This window comes from Sceloporus occidentalis, unplaced genomic scaffold, assembly GCF_023333645.1.
Source record: "Sceloporus occidentalis isolate IW3139 unplaced genomic scaffold, rSceOcc1.0.p SCAF_149, whole genome shotgun sequence".
Taxonomy (NCBI): domain Eukaryota; kingdom Metazoa; phylum Chordata; class Lepidosauria; order Squamata; family Phrynosomatidae; genus Sceloporus; species Sceloporus occidentalis.
In genome coordinates, this window is record NW_028317129.1 from 957,821 (window position 1) to 980,493 (window position 22,673).

Consider the following 22,673-nt stretch of genomic DNA (forward strand, 5'->3'; position numbering starts at 1 on the left):
AAGAAAGAAGAAAATAAAAAAAAAGAGAGATGAATTTAATGCAAAGAAAAAGGAGAAGAAATAAAGAAGGGAGGAAGGTGATGTTAGTATTATGAGAACATGAATATGAGACTTCAGAGATATTTTTCCATGTATTTTGTGGCTGTACCATAGTGCATTACAGTCCCTTGAAGACAACTGAGATTTGCACCTAATTGCTGTGGGAGAAGGGCAGAAAAGGGTGACCTTTATGCATTATTTTAAGAAGCCGTTGAAATATTCCAATAAACAATCATGTGTATTTTTGAAGCACACTACAATAAACCAAAATACAGATCACACAAGCGCATATTTTATCAGCCTGTTGACCCGAGCCGCATAATAATTTATAAGGCGTATTAACCACCAAACATTTGACACATTTTCCACATAATAAGATATTCCAGTGTCCCAGCAAGACTCCTGAACAACAAGTGCATAATAATCTATATTGTAATCACTTTTGTATTCATTAAACCTGTAGGACAATAAAATGAAATTACCTTTAGGAGAAGCTGCAGTACAACACCTCCTCCCTTTTCTGAAATTTAGCACCACCGACTGGCTGCTTGAAGCCAGTCGATGGTGCAAAGAAAACACTTTTCAGAGGCACGAAAACAATCCGACTAAAATCTCAATAGAGCACAAATACAAATAATGGCTCTGCTAAGAGATATGATTATTGGCCACTAAAACCCTAGTAGCTGATAAACTGTTTGAAAAGAAAGAACCATATCTGATAAAACGTAATATTTATTAAGATACAACTAAAATAGAGATACAATACACGTTAATCAAATGAAAAGGAAAATGTGTCCCTCCTTAACCACCATCTGGACAAGGTATAACTGTATCTCTAGCGGTTGCTAATTAGTCCTGCAGAGCTGCAGCAACAGACTCTATAACCTCAGGTGCAGACTCCTATTCAACAGTCCTGTGTAACTCCTTCTGTGTATCTATTCACAATCTGCAACCTGCCTCTGTATATCTTATTCACGAACTAAACCCTGTCTAATATAGCTAAGGTCTACCTATGTCAGTACTCTCAAGAACCGCATTTCATAATTTTTAAGTAATAAATTCAGTTAGCCAGTTTAGGCTATCAATTTGGTGACAAGTTAAAATGGTTATATTTGTTTGTTTGTAAAATATATAATACATTCTAATAGATTCTAAATGCACATTGATAATTATGTATAGCAAACATAATTAACATCATCTCTAGTAATATGAATTGTCAAACCTGACTTCTACTATCAGAATCTGCAGGACAAAGAATGTTGTTACTTTTTTTCTTCCGACACTATGATTTATTGCTATTGATCACACCTCCTGATGATTCATTTTATGTGAAGTGAATGTGAGAGTTGAACTGCTAAATTGTCATAGTAGGGTGCAAAAAAGCCTTTTTAAGTAGAGTAGCTGTAGTTTAAGGTCTAAAGCCTTGAACATACTACCAAAGCAAACACAGAAACCTCAGATGACTTAAATGAGTACTCTTTATAGTGAGGATCCAGCATTTCTGGTTTTATAAGTACCACATTTACAACTTAATAAACAATATATGTTGCATGGCCAACTCTCTGAGATTACCTTTAAAACCTGACCTCCAGCTACTGTTGAACTACAACACCTTTGATGACCACCCAATGTTTGGACAAGCTGAAAACCATTTCAGTTGAACAACTTTTGTAAGGGCTTGTTTAACATCATGGGCTGTAACAAAATCCAACAGGGCTGTGTTCTCCTCAATCTTCTCAATTTTATGTGTAATATTTAGAAACAATTAGAATGTTGCTACCACTATTATTGTCATTGCCACATGTTAGCCCCGTCATTACTATAAAAACAAAAAGATGTCAAGTGTATTAGAAAGGAGACACTTGGTTGATACTCTGACTTAGATTAGTCTACATCCACTTCTCTGTGACTGCTTACTGCCATGGATAACAGCCACCAGGTTCAGCTTGCACTGAGAGTTACCATTCAATACTAAACAAGTTTGGGTAATATTAATCTCATCACACCAAAATACTAAGCATCGTTCTTCTCTACCAGCAACTGAAATATCAGAACAATGTTTTGGGGTTGATTTTTTTTTTTGCGATAGCACCTAGCACCTTTCTATGAGCAAACATAGGGACTCAAAGGTATACACTTGCATCTACTCACAATAAACCTGTACACTAGTGAATATATGAATTGCTTTGCAGGTGTTAGAATGCAAGAGCATGTAACTTCAGCTGAGTTAACCCTTCACAGACCACTTGAGGACATAGTGATTTGTCTACATTATCATTCATTACTGGTGAAATATCAGGACTCAAGTTGGGTTTTTTTGTACTCTAACTATGTTTCCCATAGATTTTCTATTAAATATCTGTTTAGAATTATGTATAATATTGTTCATTAAAAAAAACAAAACACAAAGACATCTAAGAAGCCTTTTCTGCTATGGTACAAAGGTTCAACCTATCAGTAGCCTATCTATTTTTGGGGACCATGACTAAAGTCCTCATGTAAGAAAATATAAATAGGCTTTATTTGACTTAATTAAAGATTGATACTTGGGCATGATGTTTCTATTTTTTTCATAACTTACAAAAAGTTTATGGAACAGATGAATCAGAACCTTCCACCAGACTACTGAGATTGTTTGTCAAAAATAGATCCTGCTATAACTTAAAAGGCAGAAAATATTATGCCATTCAAGACGAAACTGTATTGTGTTTGATCTAACAATTTTGACACTGACAGTATTTCTGCACAATGAGACCTGTAAGTTTTGTTGTCTTCTCTAGTTCTGTGAATTTATAAATGCTGCCAGTGCACAGCTTTGTGAACAGTATTCTCTGATGGATCACTCTATAGGAGAAAAAAAACATCCATTGACATATGACTGACTGAATCTTTTTGGCTTTTCTGCAACCTCTCTCAGATGTAAAGTGCAGGCATAAAAGCAGATGCCTTCCTATTTCCTTATCTCCTCCTCGTAAAGATTTATGAGAAGACTGTGCGGTAAGTAGGAACAATACTTTCAGGATTATATGACCCTCTATTCTATAAAATAGCATCCCTGCCTAGCAGTAATTTGAAAGCTGGCCTTTCTTATCCTGGTGTGTGATATTATGTACAATGCCATCTTGTCATCCACCTGGTGCACATCCTAACATACAAATGCCTTCAAAAGCTACAAAAGACACTACCCACTCTACTGAATTTATATTTGTAACTAAATGCAGCATTAAGAACATAATTTCTAATAATGTTGAATATCCTAGAAATATTTCTTTTATCATTTCAAATCTTGCTTAGTTCATATTTTTTTTCAATTTAGACTTAATAGTCAGGTGAGACAAAAGCAGGCACTAATAGGTTGTTGCCATAGAAACAAAAAAAACATCAAGACACCAATTTACCTAAGCAGCAGATGAGCTACTAGAAGACATGTCCGTTTGTGCAGCCTGCAGGAGGCCTATCACGTGCATCGTGCATGCGTGAGTACAAAAGACTCATTAGGCTGCCACATGCCTCTAATGTATGTGTTCTCCTGACTATCTCCTGTCCTGTTCTCTAGTGGGCAGCGTCCAAGGTATGGTATCTGCATTGGATTCCAGCTTCCAAAAACATCAGGACCAGGTAGGTCCTAACAAAAAGCTAAATTTTCCTCTATATTTCCAAATATTTAGGTTATTCAATATTTATTTGATTCCAGTAAGTTTGGTTTTTTGTACAAATTAGGTCCCATGGATAATATGCTCTAATTTTTCTAAAACTGAAGAAAACCATGAGAGTTGGTAAGGCCAGTTGTACAGATATATTAATGATGATAATTTGCCTGAACTATAGGAGAACTTTAACCAATTGGTTGTCCAGTACATCACAACTTTGATTATTACTATTTCCTAAGGATTAGCTCTAACATGATAGCATTGAAACATCACAATTTATACTTCACCATAATACATACGTGTATAATTAAAGATTTATTGACTCTCTTAGTGACATGTAGACATTCTAGGAAGAAAAACTAAAGATCCCTTAAACCAATAACAAAAAAATACATAAACAGTATACTTGAACATGGCAATGTTGTTCGGTTCTCGTCTCCTTGTACTTGAAAAAGACCTCATTGTTTTTTTGTCTCAATAAATCTGCCTGATGCTGGAACTCTTGAGTGCCTGGAGTCTTTATTTACCCTCTCATCTCCTTTTAGTCATTATTTATTAATTGTGCTGTCATCATTCAGATATCATTGAATACACTGCCTGTATTATGTGTTTTGTCCATGATTATTTTCACTTACACTGTGTTTTATACATTATTTGGGAGCTATTTTTATCTGTTTCTGAAGCCTTTGGCAAGCGTCCTTAATCTATGACTCCATACACATTGCCAGAACTGTCTGTCAATGGACCTTTACATTATTACGTCATCCGCAACTATTGAGATCTTCAACCGGCCTCTGCAATTCCCATAATTGCAAGGCTTGGGTAGGTAGTTGTACTTTTAGCATATCAGGCATCTTGTCCTCCAAAATGTTGGCAGTCATCAACCCTGTGGATGTTGTCCTACAAACTGCTCTAATCTGCTATAATCTCTGTGCAAACCTGACAGTGTAGTTGAAGAAGTTTTCCCTGTATTTTTATATTATAAAATTTGTCTCCAATTTGTGGGACAGGGACCCCTCTTTTGGGTCATCGGGTTGGTTGGAGTCTGTTGGCAAAGTTGCTTCTATTTTTCAAGCAGAACCTGGGAAAAAATGCTGCCCAGACCAAACCTGAAAGCTTTGATTTATTTTCCCATACTGGCTACAAGCCCCCCTAATGTGTCAAAAACAGGATGTTCGGAGGACAGCTAATGTCTCAAGCAGCCATTTTGAACAGCAAATGACTACCTCCCCTTGTAAATTACACTGAATACATTTATTTTATCAATTTTAATTATTTTAACTTAATTTTGAAACAGTAATGTAAATTAAATTAAATCTGATTTCAGGTAATGGGTAATATAATAATAAAAAATAAAAAATAACTTCACAATTCAGGTTTTCCTTGCTTTTGTAAAATTCTAAAATTGACTTAGGTCTATTAGCTTAACTGATCATATTCATACACACAGCCCTCCTCATTAATTTTAATTCCAGGAAATCCAGACCTATTTTTACTACACGCTAATTTAACATAAGTTATAATACAGTAAAATTGTAAGTTTAATATGGAACATTGATGGTATTGAGATTTTATTATGCATTTCCTTTTATAGAGAATCCAGTTTTCAAACATGTGTTCAGTCTTCTTTAGTAATTATGTGGCCTAATCACTGGAATGAAACATGGAGTGACCCAGATAAAAAGTGCAGTTTCGTAGGCTCCAAAATCAGAGCTAAGGGTTTTTTTTCCTCATAATATATAATGTGTTCTAAATAGGTATTCCTACTTGACTATACATTGGATGTTTAAACAATAATTATGTAGCAGTTGAGGTTCAAATATATCCTAAATGGTTTGAAATTAACCTTCCTGTCATCCTCAGTGAGTTAATTTCAAACTTTTTTTTATATGGTACTTTGAACTTTGGGGACCTGTTCGGGGCAAACCCAGATGTAAAGGTGAGTACAGACATTCCTTACCTAGAAGAATACCAACCGATCCCAATCGACAAGACAAACTTTTGGTTCTGGACTGCCCTTGTAGCAGGATTAGACTGATATGTAGGTGGAGATTTTTCCTCCGTAATGGCACAAAAGTGCTGAAATTTTAGATGCTCTCAAGCAGGTATGTATTAAGCAGCTGTCCGCCATTGGTGAGTTATTCTCAAACCTTTTTTGTAAGGTTCAATTATATGATAATAATCATACACATTTATTCCTACTTTCTCTTCTGAAAGGATTTTCACTTATGACAATCATATAAACTATAATTATTTATATAATCATTCTCTTGGATTATTGCTGCCATCATTCTGTTGAAAGAATGTCTTTATATTGTAAATGAGTGTAAAAGTATAGTAAAAGTGGTAAGTGACTGGATATTAAGATTATCCCAAACTACTTAATTTACTGTAAACATATAGACTATATAAAATATATATACACACATATATAAGCCACATTAAATTCACCTTAATAACTTGGACCCTTAACATGTCTCATAATATTATAGAGCTAAGAGATGTTTTAATAATAAAGTCTACTTACTTAGGATGTCGGATGTCAGGCAAGGATCTCTCCAAAGCAATGCTATTGCTGACAAATATATTGAAACCATTTTCTCTATAAACAGTATCATCTTGATCTACTTCAGTAAGAGGATATGGTTTGCCATGTTCTCCTTTACCTAAAAGACAAAACGAATGAATGAAAAGTTAAGTTTGCTTAAATATTGTAGATTTTAATTGTGCTATGAAGGTAAAACATGTTAAATATCCATTATTTAGAGTCAAAATTGTCCAGTTAAGAAAAACTCATATGAATCGGTATGGAGCTGTTTCCATTCAGCCACTGAGACTTTCAACGGCATTTTTTTTACAGCAAGCTGGCACCTGAAAGAAATGGCCTGAAATTCTCTGAGCACCCTATGTGCTCAATTTAAAATTCCACAAAGAACATTCTAAAAAAAGGCTAGGACTAATCTGAATTAAAGTAGTGTGCCACAACTTTAGGATCATCACAAACTCGGGAATTATTAATATATATATATATGGCACCAAAAGCTACATTTATGGATTGATTTATAAGCAGGATATGTTAAAAGTTGCCTGATTTTATAAGAATAATAAAAAGCTATTACTATAAACAATTCATGTCCCACTGAATTTCTCTATAAGCTTTTGGGAGGAACTGCACCTTTTAAAGATTTCACATTGCTGAACAGCCACTTTCCCTGTGTTAAATTGTCTGTGTCATGTCATTTTGTGCAATGTAATGGTATGCCTGCCAAGTTCAATTTCCACTACATACCGTAAAATTTAGCTTATTTTGTAAAAGAGAAATGAGGTAAGAAAAACATTTCCTACTCCTGTCTGCAAACGAAAACCCACAAGATTCTGCATTTATTGGTAAAATGCAAGTATACCACTAATTTAGCCGCTGTGTTGTTGGGTAGTTCTTAGGTGTATGATAAATAAATGCAAATGTTCTCTGTATAGATTGATGTGGCCCGAGGTGTTTCTTGGGTGTATGAGAACAAATGCAAATGTCCTCTGTCTATTATGGACGTGCCCAGAGGGCAAAAACATGACCCTTAAGGGCTTTAGTCCCCATCAGGCATAGAAATTTCTGTCAACCAAAAAATACATACTACTTCCGGTAAACAAGGTCAAACTGGAGAAACAAAGTGTAGATATATATACATATAAATGAGTAGGAAAGATAAAGAATCAAAAATATTTATATAGATACATATATATAGGACTACGTCACAGTTGTCTCAAATTAACCCCTTCACGACAAAGCCCGTACATGTACGGGCTCACAATGCATTGTCCTCAATAGGTTAAACACAACAAAAAAAGTAAAACCAGAAGCGATAAAAACAGAATTATCTTAAAATCACAGCAATCATTTGCACAAATGCTTAAGAACAAGATGATGTCTGAGGCACAACTCGGGCACAAGAAAAGATTTTAGAAACCTACATTATTGAACGAGACGGTAAATCTCAAACGGCAGAGAAAACCTTAATTTTGTGTGGCATTAAAACATCTTTTACCAAGTCAGCTGATTTAATTAGGTGTTTCAGACCCATTCCCGCATTGTACTCTTTGATTAGGGCCTCGTACATGAAAGGTACTGTTGACTTCACAAGATGACCACTTGATACTGGCACACCATTCTCGAAAGGATGAAATTTGCTAGGCCGTTTGGAGCACATCTTTAGAACTAACACAGCCAGCAGTAATTTTAATTATATTGAGAACTCAGTGTTTTCCTGAACACACATGAAACGGCAGAAGAAACATTTGATCTTACCAATGTAACTATGCTTTATGTAAGGCCATCGTCGCTCAATTTTTCCAGCAAGAAAGGCTACCTTGACCATAAATAATGGCCTAGTTAAATTAGTGGCTTCTCAGGTTACTGATTTCACCATACATTATGCAAGGCCAATTTATGCCCTCTCTGATGAGGTTTATTGTCCCTTTAGGCAGTGAAATGTAATGTTTCAACTCACGATTTGGTAAGTATACCCTGTTAACTCATGTCTCTATTCAATTATCTTTTCGCAGGAATAGCGAGAGAACATAAACATTCTAGTATTTTGGAATGACTGGCAGCCCTGGTAGTGATTGATAAATCACAAGTGTGAGACAGCCTCCTGAACATACATGGCCACATGCTACTTTTTTAGCATGTAGCCACTGGCATGATAAGAGTGCACCGGGTACAAAAAAAGATGGTGATGAACTGTAGGAATTGTCAGGTACCCGTTGGCATTTTGATGTATCGCTTTGAAATAAGTAGTGCCAAATTTATAAGTACTAGTTACAGTTATTGTTTGTAAGATTAAACAAATAATTCTTATTTTTTAATATGAAAATATTATGCAAACATATAGCAGGTCAAAAGTAGAAGATGTGACTTCTCCTGTATAACACATTTATCTAATTGAACGGACGAACAGAGCACTCGTAATAAAATCTGTATTTTTTCAAGCTGTCTACTGCTTGCTGGAATTTAACCCATATAATATATCTCGGGAAAGTAGAGCGTGACAAAACTGATATATCACTCTATTTTTTCTGTATGCAAGGAACGATCATTCCTCAAAATGTGGAAAACCTGTATACAATTTCCCTTACTGTTTACCTTGGTCAATAATATATCAATTATTTGCCCATAACTTTTGAACTTTTTTTTTTTAACATTATATGACATTGTTGTATACAGTGAATGTTGAAAACTCTCCTTCCTTTTTACCAGTCTCACTTTGTGGCCGTTGCTCTTAATCAATCCTCTATGCCTTTAATCTTATTTTCTTCAAAATAAAATATGCATTTCTTATTGAGCTGCTTATGGATTTTTTTTAAGTATTTTTAGATGATATTTTCCACTCAGGTAGGACTAGAATGTTTAATATAACCTCACCCAAAAAGTCAGTTATAACTCTCAACAATGTTATCTGTAAATATTTAACACAATATCATATTATTATTTATTATTAGCGTTTATCTATAGAGCACCAACAAGTGCCAGGGCCACTTAGTCATCCCCAGTATGGTCTTGCCCCCCTCCATACTTCATTTTAACCTAGCTTGGGTAAATGTTCACACATATGGCATCTATAACCCTGTCTTCATAACCGCTTGCATATTGTGCAAGATGGCGCCCTATTATTGCAGGGTCACATTAAGTTGTGTTACGTAATTTCACTGGAATCAACCCCTCGGCAAGCAGGTTGGACCAGCCATGTATGAAGAATTTGGACTGGCCTAGGGGCAATAGCCCCCTTACTCTCCAGATTAGCAAGTGACATAATGTGCAAACAATAAATAAAATATTGAAGGCCTTTGCGTTATAGCTCATTTTGAGAAGGTATTTTTTCTTTCAGTATTATCTTGCGGAAAATAGTTTTTCAGTTAAATATGAATAAATTGTGGAATACAAACTTATTAGCAGTTGTTCCATTTAAAACAATTATTGGCATCCTGTTTTTCCTAGCACAATTTGTTTTTAAATATTGCTTCTACTTGCTTATTACTTTTCTAAAATGTCACATGCAAGAGATTGTGTAAATAGCTGAAATAAGAATGTTTCCAGATTATGACAATTCTTCAAACAAACACGTAATATGTTCCATTCTTCCATCAATTTTAATTCTAATTGAATTTCAATCAATTTGTGTGTGCTAGAAAAAATGAAATAAAGTGAAATATTTGTCTGAAAACCATTTTATTTCTGGAATTAAAATAAATTGAACTTCTCAAAATACATAAGCATGATGTCCAATTGTTCATTGACATCTATTATTTTAATATACTGTATTTAGGATCTTCAAACTAAATGTTGCTATATTTACTCCTCAAATTTGATGGCAGATCAGTACCATTCGGCCCATCTAGTCTGCCCATTTTTTTTAATGTAAACTTTCAGACCATAATCCGTCCTTGATTTTCTCTTAAATTCATGATAGCATTATGTCTATCCCATCCAGTATGTACCGCTTTATATTACAATGAAACCATTGTCTGATATTCAAGGTCGTCTTTTAATCAGACCTCAAAAAAAGGTCTGACTACAAGACTAAGATCCAGATCCCCTGCAGCGCTGCAGGGGACCTGGGTCTTCCTCTCTGGCAGCCGGTGGATGTCTGTGGGATGCGGGCAGACAACCTCCGCTGCTGCCGGCACTTCTGCCGGGGCTTCTATGAAGGAGTGACGGCATCACATGACCTTCCAGTGCTCATTTATCAAAGCCACGGCGGAAGAGCTGGCAGCAGCAGTGGAGGTTGTCTGTGCGCATTGCGCAGACGTCCTCTGGCTGCCCCACTAGACTCCAAGGAATCTGAATCACTGATGACAAGTCTAAGGAAGCACTGGTAAGTTGGGGAGGGTAAGAGTGGCATATGGGGGGGTATAAGGGCTTTCTGGAGGCAGAGTGGCATAGAGGGGGTTAAAAGGAATATCAGGGAGGCAGAGTGGCATATAGGGGGTTAAAAGGCATATCTGGGAGGCAGAGTGACATATAGGGGTATAAGGCATATCTGGGGGACAGAGTGGCAAAGAGGGGGTCAAGAGGCATATCTGGGTGGCAGAGTGGCATATAAGGGGGTATAAGGTATTTCTGGGGGGCAGAGTGGCATATAACAGGGTATAAGGCATATCTGGGGGGCAGATGTGCATAACTGGGGGCAGGTTGGCAGATAAAAGTAAATAAAAACAAAAAATGCATTTTTCTCAATCATAGGTTTTATTAAATATGAAAAAATAGTTTACATGTGAATTAATATTTACTAGTAAAACTTTTTTCTTACAGTGTTGTCTTTTATTCAGGCTTTTTCTTTTTTTCCTAAATTAATATTCAAATTTTGGGGGGTGCAAATACGGTATTTAAATGCTATCACATCTCCCATCTCTTTTAGCCAAGCAATACATATTTAGATCCCTTAGCCTTTCCTGATATTAAAAGGAATTCGCTGATTCACATCCAGGGCTTGTAAGACTTTTTCTTTCCCATTGGAAGTAGCTGGGCTAATGACAAGAAACAGAAACTGGAAACAGAAATAGGATGGCTTTATCTAAATGGAATTGCATAAAGCAGTCAACCGAAGACAACACCTGTAATTCTCCAACTGTTCTTGCCAAAGAAATAGATAATAAAACATGGCGAAGAAATGCTTTATTCATCAATCAATTAATTGTACTAGGTTCAAGTCCCATGTAGGTACTCTTCAGCCCCGAACTGGCCATCTGGCACATTGGACAAATACCAGGTGAGCTGCTGGCAGAGAATGCTCCATACAGGATGTGCCAGGCCGCATACTGCGTGAGCATAGAAATGTAATGTGCGGCCTCTTATATCTAGCCATAGGCTGTGCTTACTTAATTTGGAACCTACCACCCCAAGTCAGTCCCTGCTACTTTAAGTCATAAACGGAAAACTGCCATCTCTTGATCCAAGAACAGACAGTGAGCCTATAGTCCAAAAAAGTCATATGGCTCAAGAAGGTCATTATGAGGTGAAGAGACACCCTCTTATTTCTATAAGACAGATGAACCAAATTTCGTGTCTTCTGGAAGAAAGGCTTTGGGAATGTTATGAAATCCTTTGTCCTGGAGACAGATAATTAAAATCCAGTGCAACCTCTGCAGTAGCAGGAGGGTTTGGTGCATATGCTCCTGGATAACAACTTCTGAGCTTGCCACAGTCAGCTAGTCATCTAAATAGGGAACAATTGTGATGCCCTTTTGTCTACAGAAGAACTTCTACGACCATAAATTTTGTGAAAATACTAGTGGACAGAGACAGACCAAATGACAAAGCCTAAAATTGCAGGTGAAGGAGTTTGTTGTATAGAGGAAAAGCAAGACTAACAAATGTGATGTTGTGACATGCAGATAAGCACCATTACGATCTATGGAACATATGAAGGCTTCTGTGGATAAGACCTTCCATCCATTTTCAAGTGAACTTGGGAGACAACCCTGTTGAGGCATTTTACATCTATAGTCAAGTGAGAGCCCCCCAAAACCTTGAGTACAAATAAGACTGAAGAGTAAACTCCCTTGCCCTGATCCATAGCAGAACTATTTTTTACAAAAGGTCCATGATCATATTACTGAAAAAAGTCTTGCTGACTATGTCTAGAGATCTGGAAATTAGGAAGATACAGTAGGACAAGGATTAGCAGTAAACTCTTCCAGGGACAATCTAAGAGGACATCCAACAGGACACAACATTGTGTAAGAAACTGATACTTTGCCATTATATGTTGATTTATTACAAAAGGAGTAAGGCTTGTCTTCAAGTTGTTGGAATCCATAAAATAATACAGCTTTGTTTCTAGAAGACTGATGGTTTTAAAGTAACCAAAATTTGTCTCCAGTAGTTTTTTCGAAGAGTCTTCCAAGCTCTGCCATGAAGAGATCACTAATCACAAAAGGTATGCCACAGAGACAGGACTTGGAAGCAGAGTCAGCCAGAGATTTTAGCTGACATTCTAAGACTCTCATAGACAAGGTCAATCAGTGACCTAATGGGATATTGTGGAGCAAATCAACACTCAGATATTCATCAAACTGAAAAAGCCAGACTTTAACAGACCTAGCTACTCAAGCAGAAGTTATGCTAGGTCAAACATTTTAAATTGCTGCCTCAAAGACTTTTCTCAAGGTACTTTCTCCTCCATAGAATCAGGAAAATATGAGGCATCTTCCAGAGGCATTCTTGCTGTTACCTTGGCTACTGTTGGGTCCAGTTTAGAAACTGCCTAGAAGATTGTATCTTTCTCATAAAAGGGAAAGCGCTTTGTGGTCCCCATTTCTATTTAATTGTAGAAGAGACAGCCTCATGTACAGGAGATGTACGCATTCTCTTGGAAGAAAAAAGGGAACATAAAAGTGTTTTTTTTAATCTTGCGCAGGTTCTTCCATAGCAACAGCAGAGTGAATAGTAGAAACTATCTTGCATGCATTCTATATAGGAAAAATATGAATCTTCTGTATTTTTCTGAGAAAATCTGATCTGACTAAAAGCAACTGCAGGTTGTTCAAAAGCCTCACTTAGTAAAAGCAGACTGAGGAGCAAGAGGCAATGCACCCTGGAGTTTGGACTTGATCAAGAAGACAAAATAAATGCCCTGGTCTGCCAACTCCCTTTAGAACTGAGGAGCAGAGACTCTTTTTGGGATCATGAATGGTCTTGTAACACTGCATATAGGCAAGATGGTTAACCTTACCTGAGGGGCGTTATCAGAAGATTGACCTTTGACTGCTTAAAGTTTTTTGGGCAAAGGCAGGAACAATAATCAGAGCAGACAGGAGCAAGTACAAGAAAAAATTCCAATGCAGGGTCCACTGAATGCTTAAAGCACCAAGAATCGACATCCCCTGGCACTTTAAATAGAGAATCTTACTTATCCTGAAAATGTGGCAGCCATCTTTGTGCACAAGGTTACATTTTGCAACACTGATGACACAAAATGACTAAAAATATGACTGAATGCCCCTGCAAGGAGATGTTTATGACCTCCGCTCAGCTGCCCAATAAGCCCCGCTCCCTGCTAAGCTGACAGTCCCAACGGGGAACCACAGGTAAGGAGAGAAACACAGGCAAAGGGACCTACTTTAATATGTACAAGAAAGGAAACGAGGTAGAATGTGGCTGACTACAGAAATAGGATTGTCAGGGCTTATAGATTGCAATGTAACAGCTAATGTTTCTGTATTAAAGGCTTAGCTACTAATTAGTACATACGATGCTGCCTGTACATAAGAAGGTAATCAGTTAATTGCCACCATTGGACCATTTAGACGCAGACAAAATGGTTACAGTGAAGGATCAATAATTAAATACACTTGGAGCAATGCTTCCGAATGCTCACTCACACTAAATAATAATTTATGCAACACAGTGTTTGTGATATTAACTTTACTCATTATTGAAGCCAATTTAGAGCTTTTGCAACACTTATAAAAACAAAGGTTAATTTCAATGCGTATGAATAGAAAATGCAATTTATTATCAAACAAAAACTTTTCTACTCTTCAAATTCAAATTACTGTGTCAATCCAAAAATTGTAAAAGCCCCCTTCCATCAATGGCAAAGCGACTTTTGTTATTGCCAAACTTAATTTCTTCCTTAAATGTAAAAATTAAGTTGACATCACAATGCAGTAGTGATGACATCACAAATGACATCACAAATGACATCATCGATGTCCGTAAAAGTTGAGCATTCAATTATGTGATATTATATGTGATATTATATTTAATTCTGAAATGTCTAAAGTACTGCTGAAATTCCAGGAGAGAATTAATATGGCAGAGGGCTATTCGATGAGGCACTGTTTTGACTATGGAAATTACCAAGCAGTTATTGGTGCATTGTTACTATTAGGATGATACCTAATATAATATTAATAAATAAAAAATTATTGATATATTAAAAATAGAATTCAATTCTCTTAACAAAGGGGGGCCACCAAGCCTGAGGTGGGGCATAGTCCCCACGCATAACCCAATTTCCTGCTCAACAGGATGCAGAGAGTTAAAATGGGCATTGTTTTGCGATGCTGGGTGAATGATAAGGAAATTCTCCTTTCACACACACATAGGTTTCTGCATGCCAAGTAGGTAAATAGTGATTTTCATCCTCCTCTTTCAGGATACTGTTGGTAACGACATGGGCATCCAGCCATGTGGAGAAGGCTTCCATACTGGCCCAGGGGTGAATTGTGGATTTTCTTTGCTAACATTGGTTCTCTTTATATCTGTGTATCATCTGATACCAATCAAGAAACAACTGTGATTTGCTTTCCAAAATTGTGACTTTTTTAATCCCAGTATTATAAGCAAAACTGGAGTGACCCCTGGGTTTTTTGGGGATAACCATTTACTAACCACCAATTTTGTTCCTCCCATGACTTGTGTCTCTCTTCTACTGTTATTATCTTTCCCCATTTGTGTATTCAGGACTTCACACGTTCTGTGCCACTTCTCTAAGCAATTAGCTTTTAGTAGGCCCATAGTTATAGTAAAATGATCAGGGCAGGCTAAATAAAGATGATGGCCAGTTATTAGCTATATGACTCTAAACAGCCGAAAAGTCAAAATTAGACTGGGCTTAAACATGAATCAGTATACTAGATAATAAATCCAGACCTGCAAACCAGAATCAATTTAAGGTAAACAGGAGGAGGCATGACCAGGATGGATTACAGGGAATGACATATGTGCCAGGATTGGGGTTGCTGGATCAGGCTGGAATCTCTTGATTGAGTGAAAAGATGTAGATGTCTTAGACTTTTTCTTTTGCTACACCTGCAGGAGTCTAAGGATATGCCATGTCTCATTGCAGGGTCTGTAGGGGAAGTCTGGTAGTGGCTCTGCCACTTGACAGATGTATAATCAGACCTCACCTAGAGTATGTGTACAGTTCTAGAGACACCTTCTCCAGGAGAATATTGACATTACTAAAATTGTAAATGGTTTCCAGGATAAAACTCATGAGGAAAGAGTAAAGGATCTCAATGTGTTTAGCCTGGGGTAAAGAAGAGTGAGGGGAGATTTCATACAAACATTTAAATATGTCAAGGGGGATAACAAATCACAGGGGGGAAGTTTATTTCATAGGAGGAGAACAAGAGGTCATAATCTAGAGGGTCAGAGGTTTAGATGTAATGAATGGAAGTTATCCTTTACCTTGAGGGTGTTAGATAAGTGCATCAGCCTCCCATCAGATGTGATAAAGACAAATACAGTAAGAGGATTTAACCATGCATGGAATAGGAATAAAGCTATCCTGAATCTAAGACAAGACTAAGGACTGATTAGCCTTCACATCAGGAGAAAAAGAGACATCAGGAGAAAAAAGGGCTGAAAGTTTTTTTGCTGCATTCCAATCATATGTTTCTATGAGTTTGGGATCTAACAACCTCTTTAAATTTATTTAAATTCCTTCTGCAATGTTCATGCAGCCGAATTATAATATGAAAAAAAAGTAATGCAAAAAATTTACTACCCAATAATTTATTACTCTTACCATACAAATGAATTACAGAATGCAAATTATGAAAAACAAAACTTTGTTCCATAATTCCCCAAAAGTTAATTAACAAAATAATTGAATTGCAATTTATATCATCATACACACATGCCAGCCACAACAGACTGAATATTTTAAAATTGCTTAACATTGTTTTAATCTCTCTTATATAACCACTAAATTTGAATCAGAGTAAAGTAACCTTTTGTATGAATGCCATCGGGAAGGCGCATAATTATTTGAGAATGCTTTTAGTTTTACTTACCTCATTTAGCCATTCACTTTGATTTGAACCTTTTTATTTAATCACTCCTTGTCAAACGTGTGATGAAATAGAATAACAGCTTAATACAAATTAGTTGTAATTGTTTAGTTGTAGAACACATTTCAGGCTATATTTTTGGTTAAGTGCGCAATGGAAGTATTGAATCGCTGGGGAGTTAAGTCTTTTGTTTTGAGTACAGTGTGGATACCTTTTATTTCTAATGTTTTTTTGTTCTGTAAGACACTGTGATACACTAACTAGAAATCAAATTCATTATTAGGAACATCCACTTTCAGTTGAAAATGTATTTTATTGATCATCATACTAAAAGCATTACACTAATTCAAATGAAACCGTGAAATGAAAAAATCTGCATGTTATAAAGATATTATGGCTCAAAGTGATAGGACAGGTCTTTAAACTCAACAGATGGTAGACTACAGAATTACTGTCACACAAAGAAAAATAATATCAGCTGTCTACAGCTGATACAACACATGTTGAGAAAACCTGGCAAGGAACAAGAAGAATAGGGCACTCCTGCCAGGTGCCGTAACTATAGAAGAGAAAAAAACAAAAAATTTAAGATTCGAAAGGTGTTTAGAACAATTAGTAAAAAGAAGCCAAAGCAGGAACAAAATAATTTAACTCTTTGAGTTTCAGCGGGTCAATCAATGTAGCCCATCTTAAATTCTGAAAAAATTGTTAACCGAACGGTATAACTGCTTAAAATGTCTTGGCTTGGATTAAAAAAATTGATAAAGCCATGTCAGAAATGTGATGCTAAATGGAATTGGTTGTGATGTTAATATAAGAAACTATAACATTGATATCATCCTTATTATGTTTCTTTTCATTAAAGTGGATCTGTTAGATTCAATTACTGTTCCATACAATACATATATCTGTGAAACTGTGTTTATAGATTAAAATCCCTATATATATATATATATATATATATATATATATATATATATATATATATATATATATATATATATAGATAGATAGATAGATAGATAGATATATTTATATAGTATTATAACAAGGCCTGCATATCACTACCTCAAAAATGGTAAATGAGGAAAATGACCACCAAGGCCAGGTTGCAGAATTGTTTTCACAGAATAACCAAAACATTCTAATCTTATGCCACAATAAAAAAAACATTTTATGCAACGGAAACATACTCGTTTGGCATACTTCACCATACTTTTACTGAGGCCTGTAACAGAGACACAGACTACATTATGGGCAAAAGCGATGAGAGAATCAGCTTGATGATGATGATGATGATGATGTTCCCTTTCTATTTTTAGTTCCCTTCCTGTCCCCTTAAATATAATTCCTGTGGAAAATAAAATGATCATACGAGGCAATGCTGGATGAAGACTCCCGGGGCTCAAGTCAGTGACCTGACAATGTTAATTGGCCTCAATGGTTAAAAGGTAACACAATAAGGAATCCAATGGCCTGCCCCATTGTCACATAGAGCGAACGTTTATTTGACAGTATGACCACACTAAAAATGCTGTCTGAAACCATAGAAAACCTTAAAGTGAGTCAATGAGGTGTGCGTCTAAAAATGGATACACTTAACCACACACACTGCACATGAGCAGTAAAGAAAATTTAAACCAATTAAACCAAGGATGTTTAACCCTTTCAATACCGACATATTATGTACAATAAGATTTTTAAACCACACCATTACCGTTGTACGGGAGCATTGCGGACATTCTATCCCAAGTTGTAGAATTGTATACTCTTTACAGAGACGGCTTGAAGGACTTGGGAGCAGGAATCCGGGTGACCCGCATAAGGTATTTTATTTTAAAAAAAATTGTTTACTTGAATGATGTTCTGTTGCTCTTTTCGAGAATGAAGACTGGAGGAATGTGACATCTCATATTTGACAAAGATGCCTGACAGGTAAAATTGAAAGCGCTGAATATAGAAAGAGTGAGTGCAATCCATCTATCATCTATATGTGCTTATTGCTGATACAGACAATACTGTACTATGCACTTTATTTCCTTTTTTTTTCTCCTTGTGAGGTTCTGATCCTTTATGATGGAGAACTGATACTGCTACACAAGCTGAGATAAGTTTGGAGTTTCTACTTTTTATCTTACACAGATAATAAGACATTATTTAATAGTTTTAGGGCACATATTCACTTTGTTATTGTGTAAAGTTTATGGATGCAGTGTTTGTGATATATGCAAATGTGTATTATATGTATTTACTGTGCAAGTTTTCCTTCCTGTACTCACTGTCAACTACTGCTGGTGTTAACTTTTTCTGTCTCTTTCTCTCTCTAAATCTCCTCAGCTCCTTGGCCCTGTGTTGTGGCTCAACGAATGTCCATACAAGGGCCATTGTCTAATGGCTTTGTGAGAGTTTATATAGGTTATTTGGAGAGATTGTTACAAGTTTTCCCATCAGATATTACCTGTATTCAGCATTTGCTGTGGCAATGGCACACCATCATTTTTTATTTTTTTTTTGCTTTGGTCTAATTGGTGGTTAAGTGGTTTGGCCATTCTCAAGGTGCATGTTGTGGTGTTATTAAGTGATCACTTACTGCCTGAATACATTTTGGCTGAGGACAGTCGTTCATTTGCTTTTAGGCTAGAGAAGTGAATTGGTACGTTCATACAATGTAGAGAACATCGGTTCTCTATTTTCTGACTTGCTTTTGTCAGGTCATTTAATAGAGTACCTGGTTCCAACTATCCTGTAAAAGAGCCAGTTAAGTCACTTAGGGGTCTCTAGAGCTCAGAGGTCTCTGCAAGTTTCTAGTATGTTCCAATGGATAATCTTACACTGATCACTAATGTTTACCTAACAAGTGTCCCACTTTCCATAGGATAGTCCTGGGCACTGGTGGGGATCATGGGCTGGTTATAGAGAGCTTTTGCTGCTCCTTTTACTGGCTCACTGAGCTGTGAAATCAAAGTCTGTAGTTTTACAACACAGGCTTCAATCTTATCTCCCATGTGGCCACCTTGCATCATAGTGAGCTGTGCACCAGAATATGATGTAATATCTGTGTTCTGCTTCACTATGTTGCAAGGGGGGAGTAGTCAATTTGCCTTGTTCTTATTCAGCCTCTAGCTCTGCCCCACTTTGCCTCAAGTGATGCCACCAAACAAAGTTGTCCTGCTTTGGACACCTGAAACATGGGGGGGGATGCTTATCCTAACAGGAAATCAGGCTAGTGGATTTCATCAGGAATCCAAACTTTAATATTGTCTCTTTGCAATGTTTTGCATGAACTATGACTGTTATTCATATTCTCCATTTCCAAATACAGTAACAGGACCGTTAAAACATATTTGTTGAATGGAAATAACCACAACTTCACATCTCTGATTCGTAAAAGATAGTGACCTGGGGCAAAATTTGAATATCTACTTGACCTGTAAAATTAATTTGGTTCACAAGTATTTGTTTGATATTTTTATTTCATTGAGCAGAAAATGTGTTCCCCGTTGAGAACTATGAACTTTTTTTAACCACCGCCTTTCAATATTCCATCTGATTTCATTTGAGAAAAAAAACCCATAAAATTCCAAATTTACAAATTCAGTATTCTTAAGCTTTATTTCTCCACTTAATTGATTATGCTTTATATTGTGAAATAGGGCCATTAATAATTCTCTTTTTATTGGGCAGCTTTGCGTTTATATACATTTTAGAGGACATGAGTGTTATTGGCTTTGAATCTCTGCAAAGAAAGTGAACTTTTGGCAGTTTACCTATCCCTGAAAAATAACGGTCAGTTTTCCTTAATTGATTATAAAGATTCATAACGTCCATTCTCACAAGAAATTACTGCAAAAAAAGCAATGCAGGCATTGGAAACAGCAATATATACATACACGCATATATATGTATACATATACACTATATGGACAAAAGTATTGGGACACCAGACCATTATACCAACAGGGACAGTTGATCACCCCTTTGCAGCTATAACAGCTTCCACTTTTCGGGGAATAATATCTACAAGATTTTGGAGTGTTTCTGTGGAAATTTTTGCACATTCACCCAGTAGAGCATTTGTGAGGTCAGGCACTGATGTTGGACGAGAAGGCCCGGCTCGCAATCTCTGTTCCAGTTCCTCCCAAAGGTGTTCAATGAGGTTGAGGTGAGGGTCAGTCAAGTTCTTCCACACCAAACTCATCTAACTATGTCTTTATGGACCTTGCTTTATACACTGGGGTACAGTCATGCTGGAATAGAAAGGGCTCTTCCCCAAACTGTTCCCACAAAGTTGGAAGCATAGCACTGTCCCAAATATCTTGATATGGTGAAGGATTACGATTTTCCTTTACTGGACCTAGCCCAAACCCTGTTTTCAATAATTTAGAGGTGTCCCAATACTTTTGTCAATATATTGATTGCATTTTAAGAAAACAGTGGCCTATGTAATTCATCCAACAACAATAAGTGCAGTTTACATGTCGGTTAGTAACCCACCAATAGCTAGAAACTGGATTTTTAGTCTAGAATGCTACTATAATAGGTAAGTTGGCCAATTGTAGCCTTGGGGCTAGCCCAGCTAAATGGTCAGGAAATATAGAGCATCAACAAAAAACTTCAACAGGATACCTTTTTAACTTGCTACTCCTGCCCAGTACATACCAGCAAGAGATCCATGAATCAAACATATTCAGTCAGAAATGTTGCTCTCTATGACCTCTATGAGGCGTTGAGGAGCATTTGCCTTATTTATTTAAGTTCAGAGTACCCTAGAGCCCCCTTTACTCAATATAGTTATTACTTGTTTTATTGCCACAAATATCTGCAAATCATACTGGGAAAAAGAAAAATATTCTTCTCTATACCTAAACATAATGCAGCCTTAAGCTCCTGTTTCTCCAGCTGTGTAATTGTCCCATTCATCTCTCTCTAAAGCTGACTGAATAAAAACTTTCCTGTGTTCAAAGCAATTAAAATGAACTGTTCTTCAGCTGATTCTAACATGATTACGTAAAATAATATTCATTTTATATCACATTAAGTATGGCAAGAATGAATAAAAACAATGTGATTAAATAAGTTTGAAAATAATAATCACTGCACACCACATGAACTATTTCTTGCCTTTATGATGATTATTAGTGAAAGCGAAAGCAATAAACATTCTATATCATGTTACATATTCTGCTGTGACTTAATCAACACTAATTAAGTTACATAATGTTCACCCAATAATTCAACCAAATTAGTGGTTGGATGGCTCGGATTGGATATTGTGTCACAAACAAACTTCAATCAAAAAAACTGCTGACCATTGCAGGACTTTCAGTAGAATCATGCAGAAATTAATTATCCAAAAGTATTTTATACTACTTGGTCTCTGGCAGTCAATGATAAACATTTAAGTATTTATTTCTGGTTGGAGTTCCAAATGGAAAACATATTTTATTATAGACCTAGCCCCCACACTGTCTCTATTATTTATATGGGAATAGTATTTTTTCCTTCCTCCTTAAATAAAAGTTATGTGCTGGTATTTGGTATTTGTTCCTCTATGGAAGGAGACTAGAGGTATGATAGAATTAGACACAACTATGGAAGCAAACAGCACATTTGCCTTTTTCAGAGTATTAGACCAAATAAATAATAATAATAACTATCTTTTATATGACAACAGCACAGCATCACAGTTTAACATGTGCCCAACGTTGGAGGACGCTTGACACAAAAAACAACCACTATAGTAGCTTCTAAGGAACCATATAATATGTTTAAGAGGACTAACATTCTTAATGTAAGATATGGATTCACAGAATTAACATCTGAGAGCTTGAAAACCTTATGTGATTTTATAGCAAACTCAATGAATGTTTCTTCACTAAAATGTGTTAAAAACTTTTGGATTAGAGTGTTAAACTGAAACAAATTTTAACTAATACAAAAATATCACATTTCAAAATTTTAAAAAAAATATTGGACTGCCTGTAATAAAATTTTTATGTTAGATCTATTTTTTGTTATCATTACCGAACTTTGAAAATTGTGAGAAATCAAAATAAACAATTAAAATATGCAGTGTAACTCGTAGGCAATGAATACATTTATGATACTTAAAATATATTGTCCTTGAGGGGTTAAATTCCACTTTAAAATGAAAAGCAAAATAAATGATTTCATTTCTAATTAATATAG

The 22,673-nt window shown here is 36.1% G+C and overlaps 1 protein-coding gene across 1 annotated transcript in view; it reads right to left on the minus strand.

Annotated features, from left to right (window-relative positions):
* The window catches only part of LOC149280687 (polypeptide N-acetylgalactosaminyltransferase-like 6), a 537,937-nt gene that overhangs the window by 349,056 nt on the left and 166,208 nt on the right, over positions 1-22,673 (minus strand). Inside the window, exon 4 of the mRNA XM_089500181.1 lies at positions 6,217-6,355. Coding sequence (XP_089356307.1) covers positions 6,217-6,355 — 139 coding nt within the window. The remainder of the gene's footprint in view (positions 1-6,216; positions 6,356-22,673) is intronic.